Source organism: Talpa occidentalis, unplaced genomic scaffold (genome assembly GCF_014898055.3).
Source record: "Talpa occidentalis isolate TD23 unplaced genomic scaffold, MPIMG_talOcc4v2.1 talOcc4.5, whole genome shotgun sequence".
NCBI classification, from domain to species: domain Eukaryota; kingdom Metazoa; phylum Chordata; class Mammalia; order Eulipotyphla; family Talpidae; genus Talpa; species Talpa occidentalis.
In genome coordinates, this window is record NW_023604861.1 from 82,036,309 (window position 1) to 82,054,388 (window position 18,080).

At 45.6% G+C, this 18,080-nt stretch overlaps 1 protein-coding gene and 1 long non-coding RNA gene across 2 annotated transcripts in view; one reads left to right on the forward strand and one right to left on the reverse strand.

The window, feature by feature from the left end:
- LOC119259039 (uncharacterized) overlaps window positions 1-15,028 on the reverse strand; it is a 103,406-nt gene extending 88,378 nt beyond the window's left edge. Inside the window, exons 1-2 of the long non-coding RNA XR_008554360.1 lie at window positions 13,598-15,028; window positions 11,742-11,892 (exon numbers count right to left, since the gene is read on the reverse strand). This is a non-coding gene — a long non-coding RNA (uncharacterized LOC119259039). The remainder of the gene's footprint in view (window positions 1-11,741; window positions 11,893-13,597) is intronic.
- A 554-nt stretch (window positions 15,029-15,582) lies between these two features.
- Window positions 15,583-17,301, forward strand: PCBP1 (poly(rC) binding protein 1). The gene has a single exon (XM_037528824.2). The coding sequence runs from the start codon at window positions 15,850-15,852 to the stop codon at window positions 16,918-16,920; it is 1,071 nt and encodes a 356-aa protein (XP_037384721.1). The 5' UTR covers window positions 15,583-15,849; the 3' UTR covers window positions 16,921-17,301.
- Window positions 17,302-18,080: the final 779 nt, after the last annotated feature.

Consider the following 18,080-nt stretch of genomic DNA (forward strand, 5'->3'; position numbering starts at 1 on the left):
CTCCCCACTCTGTCTCTGGTGAATCATCTCATCCCCAAAACCTCTGGCCTATATCCCAGCTCTTGTATGCATAAATAAATCTTTTAAAAAATAAAAGTAAAATTGGAACAAAGCTGGGAAAAACAAAATGTACATGAAAAATATTTCCCTCCCCCAAAAAAAACTTTTAATTAGGTTGTACCATATGAATTCTGATGGCTTTTCCAAGTACAAACACAAACTGTCCTGTGCATAACCATCCTTGATAGCCTAGGTTTGCGAGTTGTTCATCACCTAGTGGCCTGATGAAGCAAATGCAGTTTTATCAAGTGCCCGGATAAACTTCCAGCCATTTTGTGAGTTTTGACAGCTGTACAGAGCAGCAGCCTGACATTCTAGAGATTCTAAAAGTAGGAGACTACAAACCCTCCAGATTCACATGCAACTTATATATTCAGCTGACTATCCATTCATTCTCCAAGGATGTGAGAAGGACCCACACTTTGTACCCTAACTAATGACAAAAAGTGAAGCATAGGTGAGATACAAGGTTATACTTTCAAAGTAGTAAGAAATAAGAGGTTGTTTTTTGCACAGAATAGTTTGAACTGATAGAAATTTTGATGTAACTGATACTTCCTAAATAGGAAGACTGTCTTATATATTCACAAGAATGGCATGTGGAAGATGGATTTTGTTTTTCCTGTCTGGTTCCTGATATAGGCCTAAAATGGAAGAGAAGTTGTCTCAATAAGATTTCAAACCATAAGAAAATAATTCTTTTTAATTTTTTAGAAAGATTTTAAATCAATGAAAGAAATAATTTTCTATCACTGAAAGCTATTCAACCATATTATGGGATTCCTCGTGAAGTAATGAGCACCCGGGCAACCTATGTATCCAAAAAGAAATTGGATGATCATCTGTCAGGGGGATGATGGCAGACTGGCTGTAGACAAGATTGACTGTATTACCTCAAAGGCCCTTTCCAACTCCAAGAGTTATTATTATAAATTAAAAAAAAAAATACTACCAATACTTTAGATCCCCCACTCCCTGCTGTTATTTATTTTTTTTAACTCTGACCACACAGCACAACTTAATGGGTCTGAGTAAATGTGAACAAACTATTTAACTCTATTGCTTTAGTTTCATTATTTGAATTTGCAACAATAATAATACCTATCTCAGAAATTACTATGAAGAGCAAATAATATAAAATTTTTGTATTTAAACATATAGAAGTATATAAAACTAGCAGCTTGAAAAGGAAAGGTACCTGGGATGGCGGGAGTGTTTGGAAAGTGAAACGTAAATGTGCTGCTTATTTTAGTTATCTGTACTCAATTCTCAACCAAAGCATTCCTGGCTGTTGCTGGCCAGAGGCTAGGTTCCCTTGGCAACCAGCCTCAAAAAGAGCTCAAACCTACCTTCTTCAGGAAGGCAGCTCATTCTCTGCCCTGAAATTTGGCATCTTCTCAGCACAAAGCAGACTCCCTAAGACCTCAAAACACTAAGATGGCTGGGTTCCGGTAACACTTTCCCAAAAGTTAGGAGCTAAGATGTTATTCTCTTCAATTCATATAATCAAGTGCAGAACATCAGCATTAGAAGAGATCTCAGAAACCATCTAGAACAAAGCACTATGAAGTTATCAGCAAAGTCCTAGACATGACAAAATTCTGGACATGACAAGCTGGTGATGGGGTCAAGGCAAGATCACAGGCCACCTTAATTTTGTGATCTAAATCTTCCCATTTTTCAGATGGGAAAAAAAGAACTGGGCCAAACTACATACTTTACATAGATAAGAGAGGAATAGAAATGGCAGAATGTAATAGTTAAAAGCATGGACTCTGAAGTCAGATTGTTTATTCAAATCCTATTCTACTACTTACTAACTGTGTGACTTTAAGCAAGTTTCCTAACCATTCTTTGCTTCTACTATAAAATAAGGACAAGAGCAACTATCTCATAGGATTATTTTAAGGATTAAATGAGATAATCCATGTACATGTGAGGTATGTAGAAGTGCTCAATGAGTATACAGCTCTGCTTCTCCTCATTACCACCTGTATTAAGAAACAATCATAGTAACAAGAGAGACCAGACAAGCTCCTACTTCTGGTCCAAAGAAAAGAAGAACACAAGTGTTTATTTAGCTCCATTTTCTGGCCCTAGTCAGGAAACACCCAATCTCACAGCAGGAGACCATACCTAACCTATCACTCATTCATTTTGTTGAATCAACACAGAGAAAAACCAAGATACAGTACTAAGACACTGAAGATCTAAATAAAGGTTAGGTGGGTCCAAATTCAAGTCTGATCTTTACATCTATGCTCACCTCAAATTGGACAAAAATGCAGTTCTAATATAATCTCTTCCATTAAACCCCCAATTGTGGTATAGTATAATGGTTAAGTTCTAGGGGTTGCCTAGGTGCAAATTGCTGTTTCATCATTTGTTTGCTGTATCACTTAGACCAACTGCCTTACCTCTCTCCAAGCCTTTGCTGCTCCATCTGTTAAACAAAGATAACAACTATTTTAATTATGATAACAGCTGACATTTGATGAGAACTTTCTATGTGCCAGGCACTATGCTAAGCACTTCACATGGCTTACAATATTTAATCATGACAACTTACAAGACAAGTACTATTATTACCCTTATTTTACAAACACAGATAAGGAAGAAGAGATACACTTTTCTTATTCAGGACCCCATGACCAGTAATAGGCACAGCTGAAACATCAGTGCAGGTCTGACCCCAGAGTATATGCTACTCAATCCCACATTGCTCTATTTCTTCCAGCAATAGCTTCACATGGTTGCTATATTGTTAAAATAAAACAATCCAGGGCCTCCCTAGTGGCGCAAGGGATTAAGCACAACGCTCTGAAGCTATCCACAGCCTCTGCAGCACAAGTTCGATCCCCGGCTGGCCAGGAAGATACCCACATGGCACAGCAGACCTCTCCTGCCTTGCCCGCTGCTCCCCTCAGCAGTGTTTCAGTCAGTCTGCCTGTTCTGCTCCCCACTCTGTCTCTGGTGAATCCTCTAACCCTTCCGCACCTCTGGCCTGTACCCAAGTTCTTGTATGCATAAATAAATAAATCTTATAACATAAATAAATAGAACAATCCATATAAAGTGCTTAGTGCTGTGTCTGGTTCATCAAAGTTAGCCATTACTATCATTGTTGTCATCATCAATCCTTTGAGCCACTCATATACCACTACTTCTGAGTTCCAACTTTACCTAGAGGGGAATGGTGGCCACCTATCTAGATATTAGCTCCCTGAGCACTTTGGGGGTAGGGGGGAGCTAGTGTTTCATTTCACTCAGGTAATATAGGGGAAAATGAAACCTACTATTCTACAAAAAGCAACATACTAAATCTTTGCTTTTAAAAATAAAATTTTCATCACTCTCAGAAAACATGCTTAATAATTTTTTTTCAAAATACAGATATGCAACGGGGCCTCCCTGGTGGCACAGCGGTTGAGCGCTGGGTTGTGAAGCTGCCCGCAGCCTCTGCAGTGCTGGTTCAATCCTTGGCAACCGGCAAGGGTCCCACATGGCGCGCAGACCTCTCCTGCCGTCCGCTGCTCCCCTCAGCAGTGTATTTCGTCAGTCTGTCTGTTCTGTTCCCTGCTCTGGCTCTGCTGAATTCTCTCACCCTCCTGCGCTTCTGACTGTGCCCAGTGCTTGTATAAATAAATAAATAATTCTTTAAAAAAAAAAAATACAGATATACAACATTTACTAAAAAAAATTATCTTCAACCTCCCCTCCTTTACCTGCCAGTCTCAAAACCAGAATGTTTATTAGTCATATAATCCTCACAATAATACTGATGACATCATTATCTCCATTTGACAGGCGCAGAAACTGAAGTTCAGAGAGGTACTAGGCCAAACAGCTAGTAAGTGGATGGCCAGACTGTGCAGAAAAGAACTTTAAGATAAGGAGGAAGGTACAGATAGTAATGGCTTTCACTTATCCCGAGAGGAGGTGGCTATGACAGAAGATTCCTAGCAGTTACCTAAAAAGAATCAAGACTGATAGTGGGATTTTTAAAAAAAATTCTTGCTCAAAGAAAGCAAGATGAAACAGAAACTGCAACCTATAAAGCCAGTGATGCAGTGGGCTATCATTAATCCTACCCTACCATTCCAGAAACAGCAAATTATTGATAAACCTGACAATGCAAGACTTCTCTGAAGATATCCATACCCTTGAACACCAATCCTTACCTCTTAATTCTAATTCTAATTCTAAAATGATGTACCACTTTATCCAGATAGAGATCACAATACTGTTCAGGTAAAAATAAGTATTTTTTGGACTGAGCATCTTAAGGGCAGGAACATAGTCTTATTCATATAGATCTTTCATTATCTGATACACAGCCCTCTACCTATATATGAGATACATTTCTATTTAAAAATTGAATAAATTGGGCCTCCCTAGTGGCCTAAGGGTTAAGTCTCAGTGCTACCACTGTGACAGCCCACTCCACGGCCTGAGTTCAATACCCGGCCAGGGAGCATGGCACAGCAGACCTTTCCTGTCTTGCCCACTACTCCCCTTAGCAGTGTACATCAGTAGATCTGCCTGTTCTGCTCCCAACTCTGTCTCTCATGAATCCTCTCACCCCACCCCGCAACTCTGGCTTATATCCCAGTTCTTCTATGCAAAAATAATAAAATAGGGGCCTCCCTAGTGGCACAAGGGGTTATGACGCAGTACTATGAAGCAGTCCACAGCTATGTAGCACCAGTTCAATCCCAGGCCAAGGGGGTGGCCCACATGGCCCAGCAGACCTCGCCTGTCTCGCCTGCTGCTGCCCCCAGCAGTCTATTTCAGTTGATCTGCCTGTTCTGCTCCCCACTCTGTCTCTGGTGAATCCTCTCACATGCCCCACTTGCCTGTACCCCAGCTCTTGTATGCATAAATAAATAAATCTTTTTTAAAAACTTTATATAATAAATCTTTAAAAATTAATTAAATAAATTAAATAAATTCATTCATTCAATTTCTAGGTGCTAAGCACTATTCTAGGAAATGGCAGTATAGCAATAAGCAAAACAAAGTACCAGCCATTATGAAATTTACATTCTAGCAAAGGTGACAGGTAATTAACAAACTATATAGTTCCATAAGACCGTATCTAGCACATAGTAGGTAGCACTCAATAATTACCTTAACAACAAATAAATGAATGAACAAACAGTATGCCAAGGGGGCCTCCCTGGTGGCGCAAGGGGTTAAGTCTTGGCATTATGAAGCTACAGGCAGCCACTGCAGCATGAGTTCGATCCCCAGCCAGGGAGCTGACCCACATGGTGCAGCATACCTCTCCTGTCTCGCCTGCTGCTCCCGTCAGCAGTGTATTTCACTGGGTCCGACTGTTCTGCTCCCACTCTGTCTCTGGTGAGTCCTCTTAACCCCTGCACCTCTGGCCTGTACCCCAGTTCTTGTATGCATAAATTTAAAAGAATCATTAAAATGAATTAATAAATAAACAGTATGCCAAATAGTAGTAAGTTCTGTAGAGAAAAATAAAGCAGGGAAGGGGGACAGAGAAGACAAAGGGCAGGAGATTTCACTTTAATAGGATGCTCAAACAATACTTCAAATTAGGTGACAGTTGAATAGAAACCTAAAGGAGGTAATGGAGAAGTCCATATAAATATCTGGAAGAATGCTCTAGGCAGAGAAAACAATTGCAAAGGTCCAAGCTGTAATATATTGGAGCAAATGTAAGAAGATCAGAATGGCTAGAGCACAAAAGGAAAGCTGAAGAGGATGATGTCAGAGTAATTAGGAGAACGGATGCTGAAGATCCTATTATAGCCCTGAAGACCATTATAAGGGCTAAATTTTTAACTGGATGGGACCTGGTGTACAGTTTTCAGCAGAGGAGTTGGTATGATTCAACATGAACTTAACAGCAGTACTCTAGTCACTTTTAAGATTAGTCTGAAGGGACCAAGAACAAAAGCAAAAACCATTTACAGGTTATTCCAACAGTAGCAGGGGAGGGAGTGAGATGTGTTCAAATCTAGGCTATGTTTTAAAGTAGAGGTGACAGGACCTGCTGGTAGACTGGGTAAGAGAAAAAAAACCAAAGGCAAGAAGAGTCTTCTAAATACTCAATACACTGGGGCCTTCCTGGTGGCTCAAGGTGTTAAGTAAGACACAACACCATCAAACTCTCTGCAGCTTCTGCAGCACAAGCTCAATTCCCAGCCAGCCAGGGAGGTGACCCACATGGCACAACAGACCTGTCCTGTCTTGCTGCTGCTCCCCTCAGCAGTGAATTTCAGTGGATCTGCCTGTTCTGCTCCCCACTGTATCTGGTAAATCCTCTTACCCCACGCATCTCTGGCCTGCAACCCAGCATAAATAAATCTTTTAAAAAAATAAAAAATAGGGTCTCCCCAGTGGCGCAGCGGTTGAGCGCTGGGTTGCGAAGCTGCCCGCGGCCTCTGCAGAGCCGGTTCGATCCCCGGCCACCGGAGGAGGGTCCCACATGGCGCGCAGACCTCTCCTGCCACCCGCTGCTCCCCTCAGCAGTGTGCTTCGGTCCTTCTGCCTGTTCTGCTCCCTGCTCTGGCTCTGGTGAATTCTCTCACCGCGCTTCTGACTGTACCCAGTGCTTGTATAATAAATAAATAAAATAAATCTTTAAAAAAAAAAAAATAGGGCCTTCCTGGTGGCCCAGCAGTTGAGCGCTGGGCTGCGAAGCTGCCCACAACCTCTGCAGCACCAGTTCGATCCCCAGCCACTGGTGAGGGTCCCACATGGCACACACACCTCTCCTGCCGCGCCCGCTGCTGCCCTCAGCAGTGTACTTTGGTCCTTCTGCCTATTCTGCTCCCCGCTCTGGCTCTGGTGAATTCTCTCACCCTCCCACGCTTCTGACTGTGCCCAAAATAAAAAATATTTTATTTTGTATAAATTAAATAAATAAATATAGATAGATAAATATTCAATACAACTAAGACTGAAATAGGGAAGAATTGCCGGAGTTGAAGGTTTGAGAGGAGAAATTCCAGAATTGTTTGAATATGCTAAGAAACTACCATAGGGCCTCCCGGGTGGTGCAGCGGTTGAGCGCCGGGTTGCGAAGCTGCCCACACCCTCTGCAGCGACCTCTCCTGCCGCCCGCTGCTCCCCTCAGCAGTGTGCTTCGGTCCTTCTGCCTGCTCTGCTCCCCGCTCTGGCTCTGGTGAATTCTCTCACCCTCCCGCACTTCTGACTGTACCCAGTGCTTGTATGTATGTATGTATGTATAAATAAATAAATAAATAAATAAATAAATAAATAAATAAATAAATAAATCTTTCAAAAAAAAAAAAAAAAAAGGAAATTACCATATACCCAAGTGGAGGAATCTGGTAGGCGGTTGGATATGAGAGTCTTGGGTTCAGGAAAAGAAAGTGAATCAAGTAATATATACTTGGCATTGTCAGGGCATAAGTGGTATTTTAAAGTCTTGAAAGAGAGCACCTAGGAAAAGAGACCTGACACAGAAGGGATCCACAAACTCGTCTAGCTTCCATCATTGGAAGCTGAAAAGAGGAGGAATCGACCTAAAGGGGTTTTGAAAAAAAGAGGACTGAGCCGAAGGGGGCAGTGAGGTATAAAAAGAACCAAGGAAGTGGTGTCCTGGAATTAAGTTGAAACTAGTGTGGAGGGAGTGTGAAACTCTACTGAGAGGTCAAAAAAGGTGAATGAGAAATAACCTATGTGCTATTTTCTAAGCTTGTTCATCCCTACTCCACATATGACTTTTTTTCTTTTAATTCAAGTAAAATCCCAGTATTGTCCAATGAATACACATCAGGTTTCTGCTTAATGCAGTTACATCCCTGTCTTACAAAAACAAAAAACAAAAATCAATGCTCTTAATCTAGATACAACAGATTTTATAAAGTGAATAATGTGGAACAAATGCTTTGTCTGGCTGCAGTAAATGTCTCTTTTACAGAGTCCTAAGTCTTGCTTGTACTCAGCAGGTGGGATCACAAAAATTAACTATTTAAATGTATTTCTCTGTTCTACCATGGAGTAATAATTATTCTCCTACTCCTTCCTCTCCTGCTTAACTCAAACAGTCTACCCAGTTACAAAAGCCCTAAATTTTCATGTTTCCTTTAAAAACAATGGAGAACTCAAACTTAAAAGTTGGATAGGAAAGGGATATGATGTGTACCTTTTTTCATTTACTGCACAGAGGGTTAACAATGATTTATTAATAGTAAGGGTGTGCTTTATTTGCATTTTGTTCTTATCATCTTTTTTTTTCTTTTAAAGATTTATTTATTTATTTATTTATTTATTTATTTATTTATTTATACAAGCACGGGGCACAGTCAGAAGCGCGGGAGGGTGAGAGAATTCACCAGAGCGGGGAACAGAACAGTCAGACCGACAAAACACACTGCTGAGGGGAGCAGCGGGCAAGACAGGAGAGGTTTGTCGCGCCTTGTGGGACCCTCGCCGGTGGCCAGGGATCGAATCGGCACTGCAGAGGCTGCGGGCAGCTTCGCAGCCCAGAGCTCAACCGCTGCGCCACCAGGGGAGGCCCCTTATCATCTTTTTTTTATTACTCTTTAATATCTTTTCTTTTTAAAGATTTATTTATTTATGCATACAAGAGCCAGAGATGCGGTGGGGTGAGAGGATTCACCAGAGACAGAGTGGGGAACAGAACAGGCAGACTGACTGAAACACACTGCTGAGGAGAGCAGCGGGCGAGACAGGAGAGGTCTGCTACACCATGTGGGTTGCTCCCTGGCATGCTGCAGAGGCTGCGGATTGCTTCATAGTGCGGTGCTCAACCCCTTAAGCCATCAGGGAAGCCCTTGTTCTTATAATCTTTAGATATAAGTGTAATTTCTGGTGTCTTCATCTTAAGAGAGAATTACAGCTACAAAATAAGGACTTTAACATTCTGTGCTCTAGTAAGCACGGTTAAGTCTCAATCCACACATGCAAAGCAGTAAAATTCACAAAAAATTGAATCATGCAAACATCTTTCATACCTTCCTAAAATGCCTACAATCCCTAAATGGACTATGTTCTCTGCCTTTGGTCCCTTTTTCCTGCTTGGAATATCCTTCCCTACGTGGAATATCCTTCCCTGCTTCCACCTGGCAATTTGCTAACTTGGGACTCAGCCTAAATGTCAGCTTCCAGGATCCCCTCTAAAGCTGAACCAAGGGCTTTCTCTGAGTCCATAGCACCACCTTTTACTCACATCCTAACTCTTAACACATCAATCTGTTTACTTCTCTGTCTCCCTCTCCAGTTCATAAGTCTTATGAGAGGAGTTCAGAGAGGCAAGGAGAGGAGTTCATTTATAATTTTTTTAAAGATTTATTTATTCATTTATACAAGAACAGGGGTACAGGCCAGATTCATGGGAGGGTGAGAGGATTCACCAGAGACAGAGTGGGGAACAGAACAGGCAGACTGACAAAATATATTGCTGAGGAGAGCAGCTGGTGAGACAGGAGAGGTCTGCCACGCCATGTGGGACCCTCCCTGGCTGGCCGGGATCAAACCGGCGCTGCAGAGACTACGGACAGCGTCACAGCGCAGCACTCAACCGCCTGTGCCACCAGGGGAGGCCCTGGTTTTATTTTTAAAGATTTATTTATGCATGCAAGAACTGGGATACAGGCCAGAGGTGTGGGGGGGGCGAAAGGATTCACTAGAGACAGAGTGGGGAACAGAACAGGCAGATTGACTGAAATACACTGCTGAGGGGAGCAGCCGGCGAGCCAGGGGAGGTCTACTGCGCCATGTGGACAGCTCCCTGTTCAGGGATCAAACTTGTGCTGCAATGACTGCAGAGGTCCCCGCTCTGTCTCTGGTGAATTCTCTCACCCTCCCGCGAATCTGGCCTGTACCCCAGCTCTTGTATAAATAAATAAATTTTAAAAAAAAAACACAACTATAGGGCCTCCCTGGTGGCGCAAAGGGTTAAGTCTCAGCACTATGAAGCTATTGGCAGTCACTGCAGCATGAGTTTGATCCCCAGCCAAGGAGCTAACCCACATGACACAGATCTTTCCTGTCTCGCCCGCTGCTCCCGTGAGCAGTGTATTTCAGTCAGTCCTTCTGTTCTGCTCCCCACTCTGTCTCTGGTGAATCCAGTCACCCCCTCCCTTCACCTCTGCCCTGCACCCCAGCTTTTGTATACATTAAAAACCAAAAAAACAGGGCCTCCCCTGGTGGCACAGGCAGTTAAGCGCAGGGCTGTGAAGCTGTCCACAGCCTCTGCAGCACCAGTTCGATCCCGGCAGGCCAGCAAGAGTCCCACATGGTGCGGCAGACCTCTCCTGTCTCGCCTGCTGCTCCCCTCAGCAGTGCTTTCGATCATCTGCCTGTTCTGTTCCCCGCTATGTCTCTGGTGAATCCTCTCACCCTCCCACAAATCTGGCCTCTACCCCAGCTCTTGTATAAATAAATAAATCTTAAAAAAAAAAAAAAAAAAACACAACTATAGGGCCTCCCTGGTGGCACAAGGGGTTAAGACGCAGCACTATGAAGCTACCCACAGCCACTGCAGCACAAGTTTGATCTGAGGCCAGGGAGGTGACCCACACTGCTCAGCAGACCTCTCCTGCCTCACCTGTTGCTCCCCTCAACAGTGTATTTCAGTCAATCTGCCTGTTCTGTTCCCCACTCTGTCTCTGGTGAATCCTCTCACACACACCCCAACACCTCTGGCCTGTACCCTGGTTCTTGTATGCATAAATAAATAAATCTTCTAAAAAAAAAACTATATTGAGAGGTTTTTGAGGTTTTTTTTTTTTTAAAGATTTATTTATTTATTTATACAAGGCACTGGGTACAATCAGAAGCGCGGGAGGGTGAGAGAATTCACCAGAGCCAGAGCGGGGAATAGAACAGGCAGACTTGACAAAATACACTGCTGAGGGGAGCAGCGGGAGGCGGGAGAGGTCTGCATGCCATGTGGGACCCTCGCTGGCGGCCGGGAATCGAACCGGCACTGCAGAGGCTGCAGGCAGCTTCGCAGGCCAGCGCTCAACCGCTGTGCCACCAGGGGAGGCCCTAATTCTTTTTTTTTAAGATTTATTTTTTATGCATACAAGAACCAGGGTACAGGCCAGAGGTGTGGGGGGTGAGAGGATTCACCAGAGACGAAGTGGGGAACAGAACAGGCAGAACTGACTGAAATACACTGCTGAGGGGAGCAGTGGGTGAGGCAGGAGAGGTCTGCTGTTCCATGTGGGTAGCTCCCTAGCCGGGGATTGCAATTGTGCAGCAGTGGCTGTGGACAGCTTCATAGGTTGCGTCTTAACTCCCTGCATCACCAGGGGGGGCCCAGTTTTTGAGTTTAAGATAAAGTTATTCCATGTGTCAAAGTCAGTGCCACAGACATCAGAAATCAAGGAAAGGAATAACCCAGAAGTAGGAATCAAGAGGCCAACCACAGGCCCTAACAAGCTGTATAACAGTGGGCAAGTTACCCCATTCATCTGATGCAAAGATGGTTCTTTCATAAAATGGGCATAATATCATCTTCCTGGCAAAGTTGTTTGTGATTAAATAAATAATTTAAATCACTTTGAAAGGTTTTATATAGCATGCTAACATGAAGTAAGAGGAAACAAAAATTCTTCCTCTATTGAATAAAGTAGAAATCTTGTGGTCCAATTTCCAAAGTCTAAGCCTGACTCATCTTCCCAACCTCATTAAACCCCTTAGCCAACCTTAGATCACTTGAGTAGGAGGTGAAGAGTCATGTGTGAGGCTCCAGGGGTGGGGCAGTGAGTATTTAGTCAGTTGCTCCACATCTCAGTTACTTCATCTGTAAAATGGGTGGTGTGGAGTTCGCTCACGTATCCACAAGATAGTGCAGTCCTGAGGAAGGGAATGGGGAATTTGCCAAAAGTGAGTAAAATATTTACATAACCCTCCTCCCCTGGGTCAAATAATCAAGATAATCGGATATCATCATTCCCTGGACAAATTTATAAGGGTCTTTGGAGATCATTTAATCTCTCATTTTTCCCCCAAAGATTTATTTATTCATGCATATAAGAACTGGGGTACAGGCCAGATGTGTGGGAGGATGAGAGGATTCACCAGAGACAGAGCGGGGTACAGAACAGGCAGACTTACTGAAATGCACTGCTGAGGGGATCAGCAGGTAAGAGAGGAGAGGTCTGCTATGCCATGTGGGTCAGCTCCCTAGCTGGGGTTCGAACTCACGCTATAATGGCTGGCAATAGCTTGATAGCACTGAGACTTCTAACTCTTGCGCCACAGGGAGGCCCTGGATAATTCTTGATTACACATAACTTAGTCCTTTTGTTGTATCCTTTCTAACATTTACTAATATTGTTAGTTTCCTAATCAACTGTCTCCCTATAAGGCAAGGACCTCTACAGAGACTACCTCTAGCTCAGCAGTTAAATGGTGGTAAAATAGTCTCTCAATTCAAAATCGCCTCGATTTAAATCCTTGTTTTACCACTAAATAACTGGGATAGACTCCTTCACCCCTCTATACCTTTGTAAAATAGAAATAACATCACCCCCATCTCAGGTGGCTTTGTGAGGATTACATGTGTAATTGATCATATTGGTCACAACACAATAACGGGGTTCTTATCACTTCAGTTTTGATGTGCCTTTTTTTTAATGTAAAAAAGAAAACAGAAATTACCAGAACACATTGATGTGTAAGGATAAGTACAAAACTGTACTAATCCTTACACAAAGTTGTGTGTGTATATGTATGGATTAGCATGTAAATTTTATTTCTTATGGTAGTTTGCCTTTTAAAATGTGAGAATCACTGAATTAACCCAGAGAATGAAACTTCTAACAGTGTCTGGTACATACTAAGCACTTACTGCTATTATTGTCATTGTTGATATTATGTACCTAACCTATTAAAGTTGTTTGTAGGAGTATATAAACTCCTACTCCTAGGAGTATATAATGTGAAAGCACTTTGAAAAATCTAACATTATAACATTAATATAAATATAAGGAAGCATGAAGCCCTGTTCTCTATCTCTGACCCTCATACAAGTAAAGTTCTGTTTAGGCAATTATTTGTTGCTTGGCCCACAAGTAACCTGTTATAGGTAACTTGTGTCCACAGACTATGATTTATCTAATACTGTCATGCGCTGTCAATATTTGCAGAGAAATGGAGATTTGGCACCAAAGTAAAATTGTTCATTTTTACCTGGTTGGGGGGCTGGGGTGGTGAAGACGGAAGCGATGCCCACGATAGCTGAAGGAAGCAAGTGAGTCATACCGAGAAATTGTTTGCTCCCAAGGAGCCAGGTAGACTCAAATGTGCCACAGATACTGGAGCCTTCAGGCACGGCTGAATCACTTCCTTCTCCCTTTCCTCACGCAGACACTTCATAAATAGCATGTGCCTCTTACAGGTATGGCTCAGACCAGGAAAAACTGGGAAACCCCAAATACAAATACGCACCAAAAAGGTTACCTGAGGGGCTCCTTTAAATAGCAAGTTCACCTAAACCCTTAAATAGCATTTAAAATTCTAAAACGCTATCTACAGAAAAATTTGGAAATGAGCTCACCAATAAGGAAATCGGAAGGTCTGGAATTCCATCCTCCACACTGTGTGACCCTGAATTAGTCACTTCATCTCTCTGGGCCTAAATGCTTTCATCTGTTAAGAAAGAGAGAGAGAGAGAAAGAGAGAGAGAGAGAGAGAGAGAGAGAGAGAGAGAGCGCACGGTAATACCACCTACTTCAGAGGAGCATTGTAAAAATTAAAGCTAGTATGCGGTAAAATGCTTAACACAGGACCTGGGGCTGATAAATGCAGAATAAATGTCCCTTTAAACTAAAAGTGAACACCAAATGTCGTAAACTCAGGGCAAGGTGGTCCGTGAAAAAGGTCACAGGCATCCCGGTCCTTTCCTGGAAATGGCATTTTTTTAAAAGCGCTCTATAACCACTTCTTGGTTTCTCCACCACAACCACCCGTGCTAGGAAGGTTTAGGAAAAAAGCAATTTCCCACCTCATCCCTTAAAGCAGTGATCCCTAAATGCTTTGTACTGAGGACCCTAATTACTCACTGGCACTGCCCCCTCCCATTATCCATTATTTAAATTTAAAAGAGCGCGAGACTCGGCTTCATGCCATTTTACACCATTCGCGTTCCGTTTCAAATTAAATGAGGAAAACCATTAAAGTTCGTCCGCCGAGGTTTGAACAAGCCTGCGGGGTTTTTTATCCCCGAGTGGCAGGGAATGAGCTGGGGGGCGGGGACGGAAAGGGGCGCATTCTAGAGCTTTCGGGCCGACCCCAATTTCTCGCTGGCGACGAATCCAGGCCACGTGTCGCCATTTTGTGTTCGGGAACATGGCGGCCACCCCCGTGAGGAGGGGGGCGGAGAGCCGCCACGTTAGCTGCCTTCCCTGACGGACCCCGAGCACGTTTCGAGCACGGCCTTCTCTGCCCGGCTTAACCCAAGGAACGGGGAAGGGGCAGAAGTCACAACTGCTCCACCAGCGTTCTAAGCGTCCTTTCCTTAACGAGAGGAAGGTGCGGTAAAGACACCCGGCAGGAAAAGCCCTCCAAGATGGCGGGGCCGTTTGGGGGCCGCCCCCGGAGGGCGCAGGGCGCGGCAACCGCACCAAGAGGGAAAGGGCCGAGGGGCAGCAGCTGGGGCGTAAACCGGGGAAAACCGCAGGAACTCCGAAAGCGCTGTTCGGCACCCACTGAATAAATGCGACCCCCATTGTCTTAAATATCTGATAAGGTTGTCGTGGCTAAAGCTACACATTAGGAGGTGTGGTTTCTGCGGGTTTAACCGAAAGAAACTGGCGATGCAAACAAAGCATTATGTAAACGGACGCCATTCTTTGTATGCCCAAGTTCCCAGCGCTTCCCCCAAACAACTAGCACAGCCATGACTCCGGCAGCGGCGGAGGGTGGATTTCGGTTTTTCTCCTCACTGGCCGCCGCCGCGGGCTGGGGCCGAGGTGGGGGGTGGCGCAGAGCGCCGGGACGCCAGGGACGAAGGAGGTCCACGTGCCCTCCCGAGCGCGCGCGCGCGCCCGTTCCGACAGCCTCGCCTCGCCGCCCCTCCCCCCGGAAGACGGCGGCTGCCCCTCCCGTCTCCCCCATCGTTGCGCAGGCGCTCTGGCCGCCTCACGCGCATGTTTTAAACCCGCGGCTTCCCAGCTGCCGCCTGCAGTTACCGCCGGGGCTGCCCGCGTCGCTCCGCACCAGGTCCCTTTATGCGGGGCCGGAAAATAATGTGTCGCTCTCTTACACAACACTGATATTAACAGATACCTGCCGGTGGCGCTAAGGTTTACAAAACACATGTTCATTTTAAAACTTTGCCGGACTCACACCCCCTGCCCATCGGGGGCTTTCCTTTCAATGTCAGGCTAATAAAAGGTTTTAATTTAAATACCATGTGGAGGTTGGCGCAATCTTGTGACCTAAAAATGATGGGTCCTCACTTTTTTTCAAGGGGTCCTGCGAGGCAAGCACTTCCGGGGTCAGAGGGTACGCGGGGTTGAAAGCGGGCTTCCCGCCCCGCCCAGACCGCCGAGGCTGCCGCCGGAGTCGCCACCGCCGCGCCCTCGCCCACCCGCCCGCCCGCCGCTCCCGGCCCCGCTCGCCCCCTCCGCCGCCGCCGCCCGCTCCAGCGACGACGCCGCGGCCTCCCGCCCGCGCCTGCTCGCTCCCGCGGCCCTCGCTCGCCTCGCGCCGGCAGTTTTGGGCCTACACCTCCCCTCCCCCCGCCAGCCACCAAAGACTTGACCACGTAACGAGCCCAACTCCCCCGAACGCCGCCCGCCGCTCGCCATGGATGCCGGTGTGACTGAAAGTGGACTAAATGTGACTCTCACCATTCGGCTGCTTATGCACGGAAAGGAAGTAGGAAGCATCATTGGAAAGAAAGGGGAGTCGGTTAAGAGGATCCGCGAGGAGAGTGGCGCGCGGATCAACATCTCGGAGGGGAATTGTCCGGAGAGAATCATCACTCTGACCGGCCCCACCAATGCCATCTTTAAGGCCTTCGCTATGATTATCGACAAGCTGGAAGAAGATATCAACAGCTCCATGACCAACAGCACGGCGGCCAGCAGGCCCCCGGTCACCCTGAGGCTGGTGGTGCCGGCCACCCAGTGCGGCTCGCTGATTGGGAAAGGCGGGTGTAAGATCAAAGAGATCCGTGAGAGTACGGGGGCCCAGGTCCAGGTGGCGGGGGATATGCTGCCCAACTCCACCGAGCGGGCCATCACCATTGCTGGCGTGCCGCAGTCCGTCACCGAGTGTGTCAAGCAGATCTGCCTGGTCATGCTGGAGACGCTCTCCCAGTCTCCGCAAGGGAGAGTCATGACCATTCCGTACCAGCCCATGCCGGCCAGCTCTCCAGTGATCTGCGCGGGCGGCCAAGATCGCTGCAGCGACGCTGCGGGCTACCCCCACGCGACCCATGACCTGGAGGGACCACCTCTAGATGCCTACTCGATTCAAGGACAACACACCATTTCTCCGCTCGATCTGGCCAAGCTGAACCAGGTGGCAAGACAACAGTCTCACTTTGCCATGATGCACGGCGGGACCGGATTCGCCGGAATTGACTCCAGCTCTCCAGAGGTGAAAGGCTATTGGGCAAGTTTGGATGCATCTACTCAAACCACCCATGAACTCACCATTCCAAATAACTTAATTGGCTGCATAATCGGGCGCCAAGGCGCCAACATTAATGAGATCCGCCAGATGTCTGGGGCCCAGATCAAAATTGCCAATCCAGTTGAAGGCTCTTCTGGTAGGCAGGTTACTATCACTGGTTCTGCTGCCAGTATTAGTCTGGCCCAGTATCTAATCAATGCCAGGCTTTCCTCTGAGAAGGGCATGGGGTGCAGCTAGAACAGTGTAGGTTCACTCATAACCCGTTTCTGCTGTTTTCCCATGATCCAACTGTGTAATTTCTGGTCAGTGATTCCAGGTTTTAAATAATTTGTAAGTGTTGAGTTTCTACACTTTATCATCTGCTAAGAATTTAAAAATCACATTCTCTGTTCAGCTGTTAATGCTGTTATCCATATTTAGTTTTATAAGCTTTTCCCTGTTTTTAGTTTTATTTTGGGTTTTGGCTTATGAATTTTATTTGTTTGTCAATAAGAAATGTAAGAGTGGAATGTTAATAAATTTCAGTTTAGTTCTGTAATGTCAAGAATTTAAAAATTAAAAAATGGATTGGTTAAAAAATGCTTCATATTTGAAAAAGCTGGGAATTGCTATCTTAAACTCTTGTTGGTGCTTTTTTTTCCTTCCTCTCCTTTTAGTGTTAGGTGTTTAAAGAGAAGGGTGGGCCTATCGGTGGTATTCTCAAGCTCTTTCACCTATTGATAAGATTCCATTCCCTGTCCCAACAAAGGAACATGGTAGGGTGGGCCTGCTTTGGGATATTTGCAGAGACCAGGGCTCTCCCGGATTACCTGAGTGGCCCCCTCCAGCTAATTTCCAGAGAGGCCTCTGCTCATTTCTCTGGTAGAAGCCCGGTATTTTTCAGATAGAGAAAGTGTGCCATTTCAGTAGGACTCCGGTGAATGGCAGTGTGTCCTCCCTTCTAACCAGCCCACCCCAATCACACAAGGAAAACTCTTAACCCAGAACAAAAAAATGGTGGGAGGTGGGAGGGGCCCAGGGGGTGGAGGAGGGAAGCGCTGCCCTGGCCCTGGTTGGAGAGGCTGAGGTTGGGGGAAGGGGAAAGGGCAAGGGGAGGGTTAAGGGCTGGGAAGAGGCCAACGGCCACAGGGTGGAACAGAGGTGTCTTAGGGTGGTGGGACTGGGGGGGTGGGGGCGCGGCGGGGCAGGATGCCACCACCAGGACGCACGTGTCAAACATGCACCTGTGGTAAGCGGCCTGTCAAGATGTTATTAACACCTGCCAAGTGGCATATCCAGAAACAAAAGAAGCCCAACTTCTAATTCATCAGCTGTGAGCAATGTTTATAAAGAAATACCAGGAAATAATTCTGTCCAAACGGGGCAGTCCTCAGATAGGAATATAGGCTCATCACATT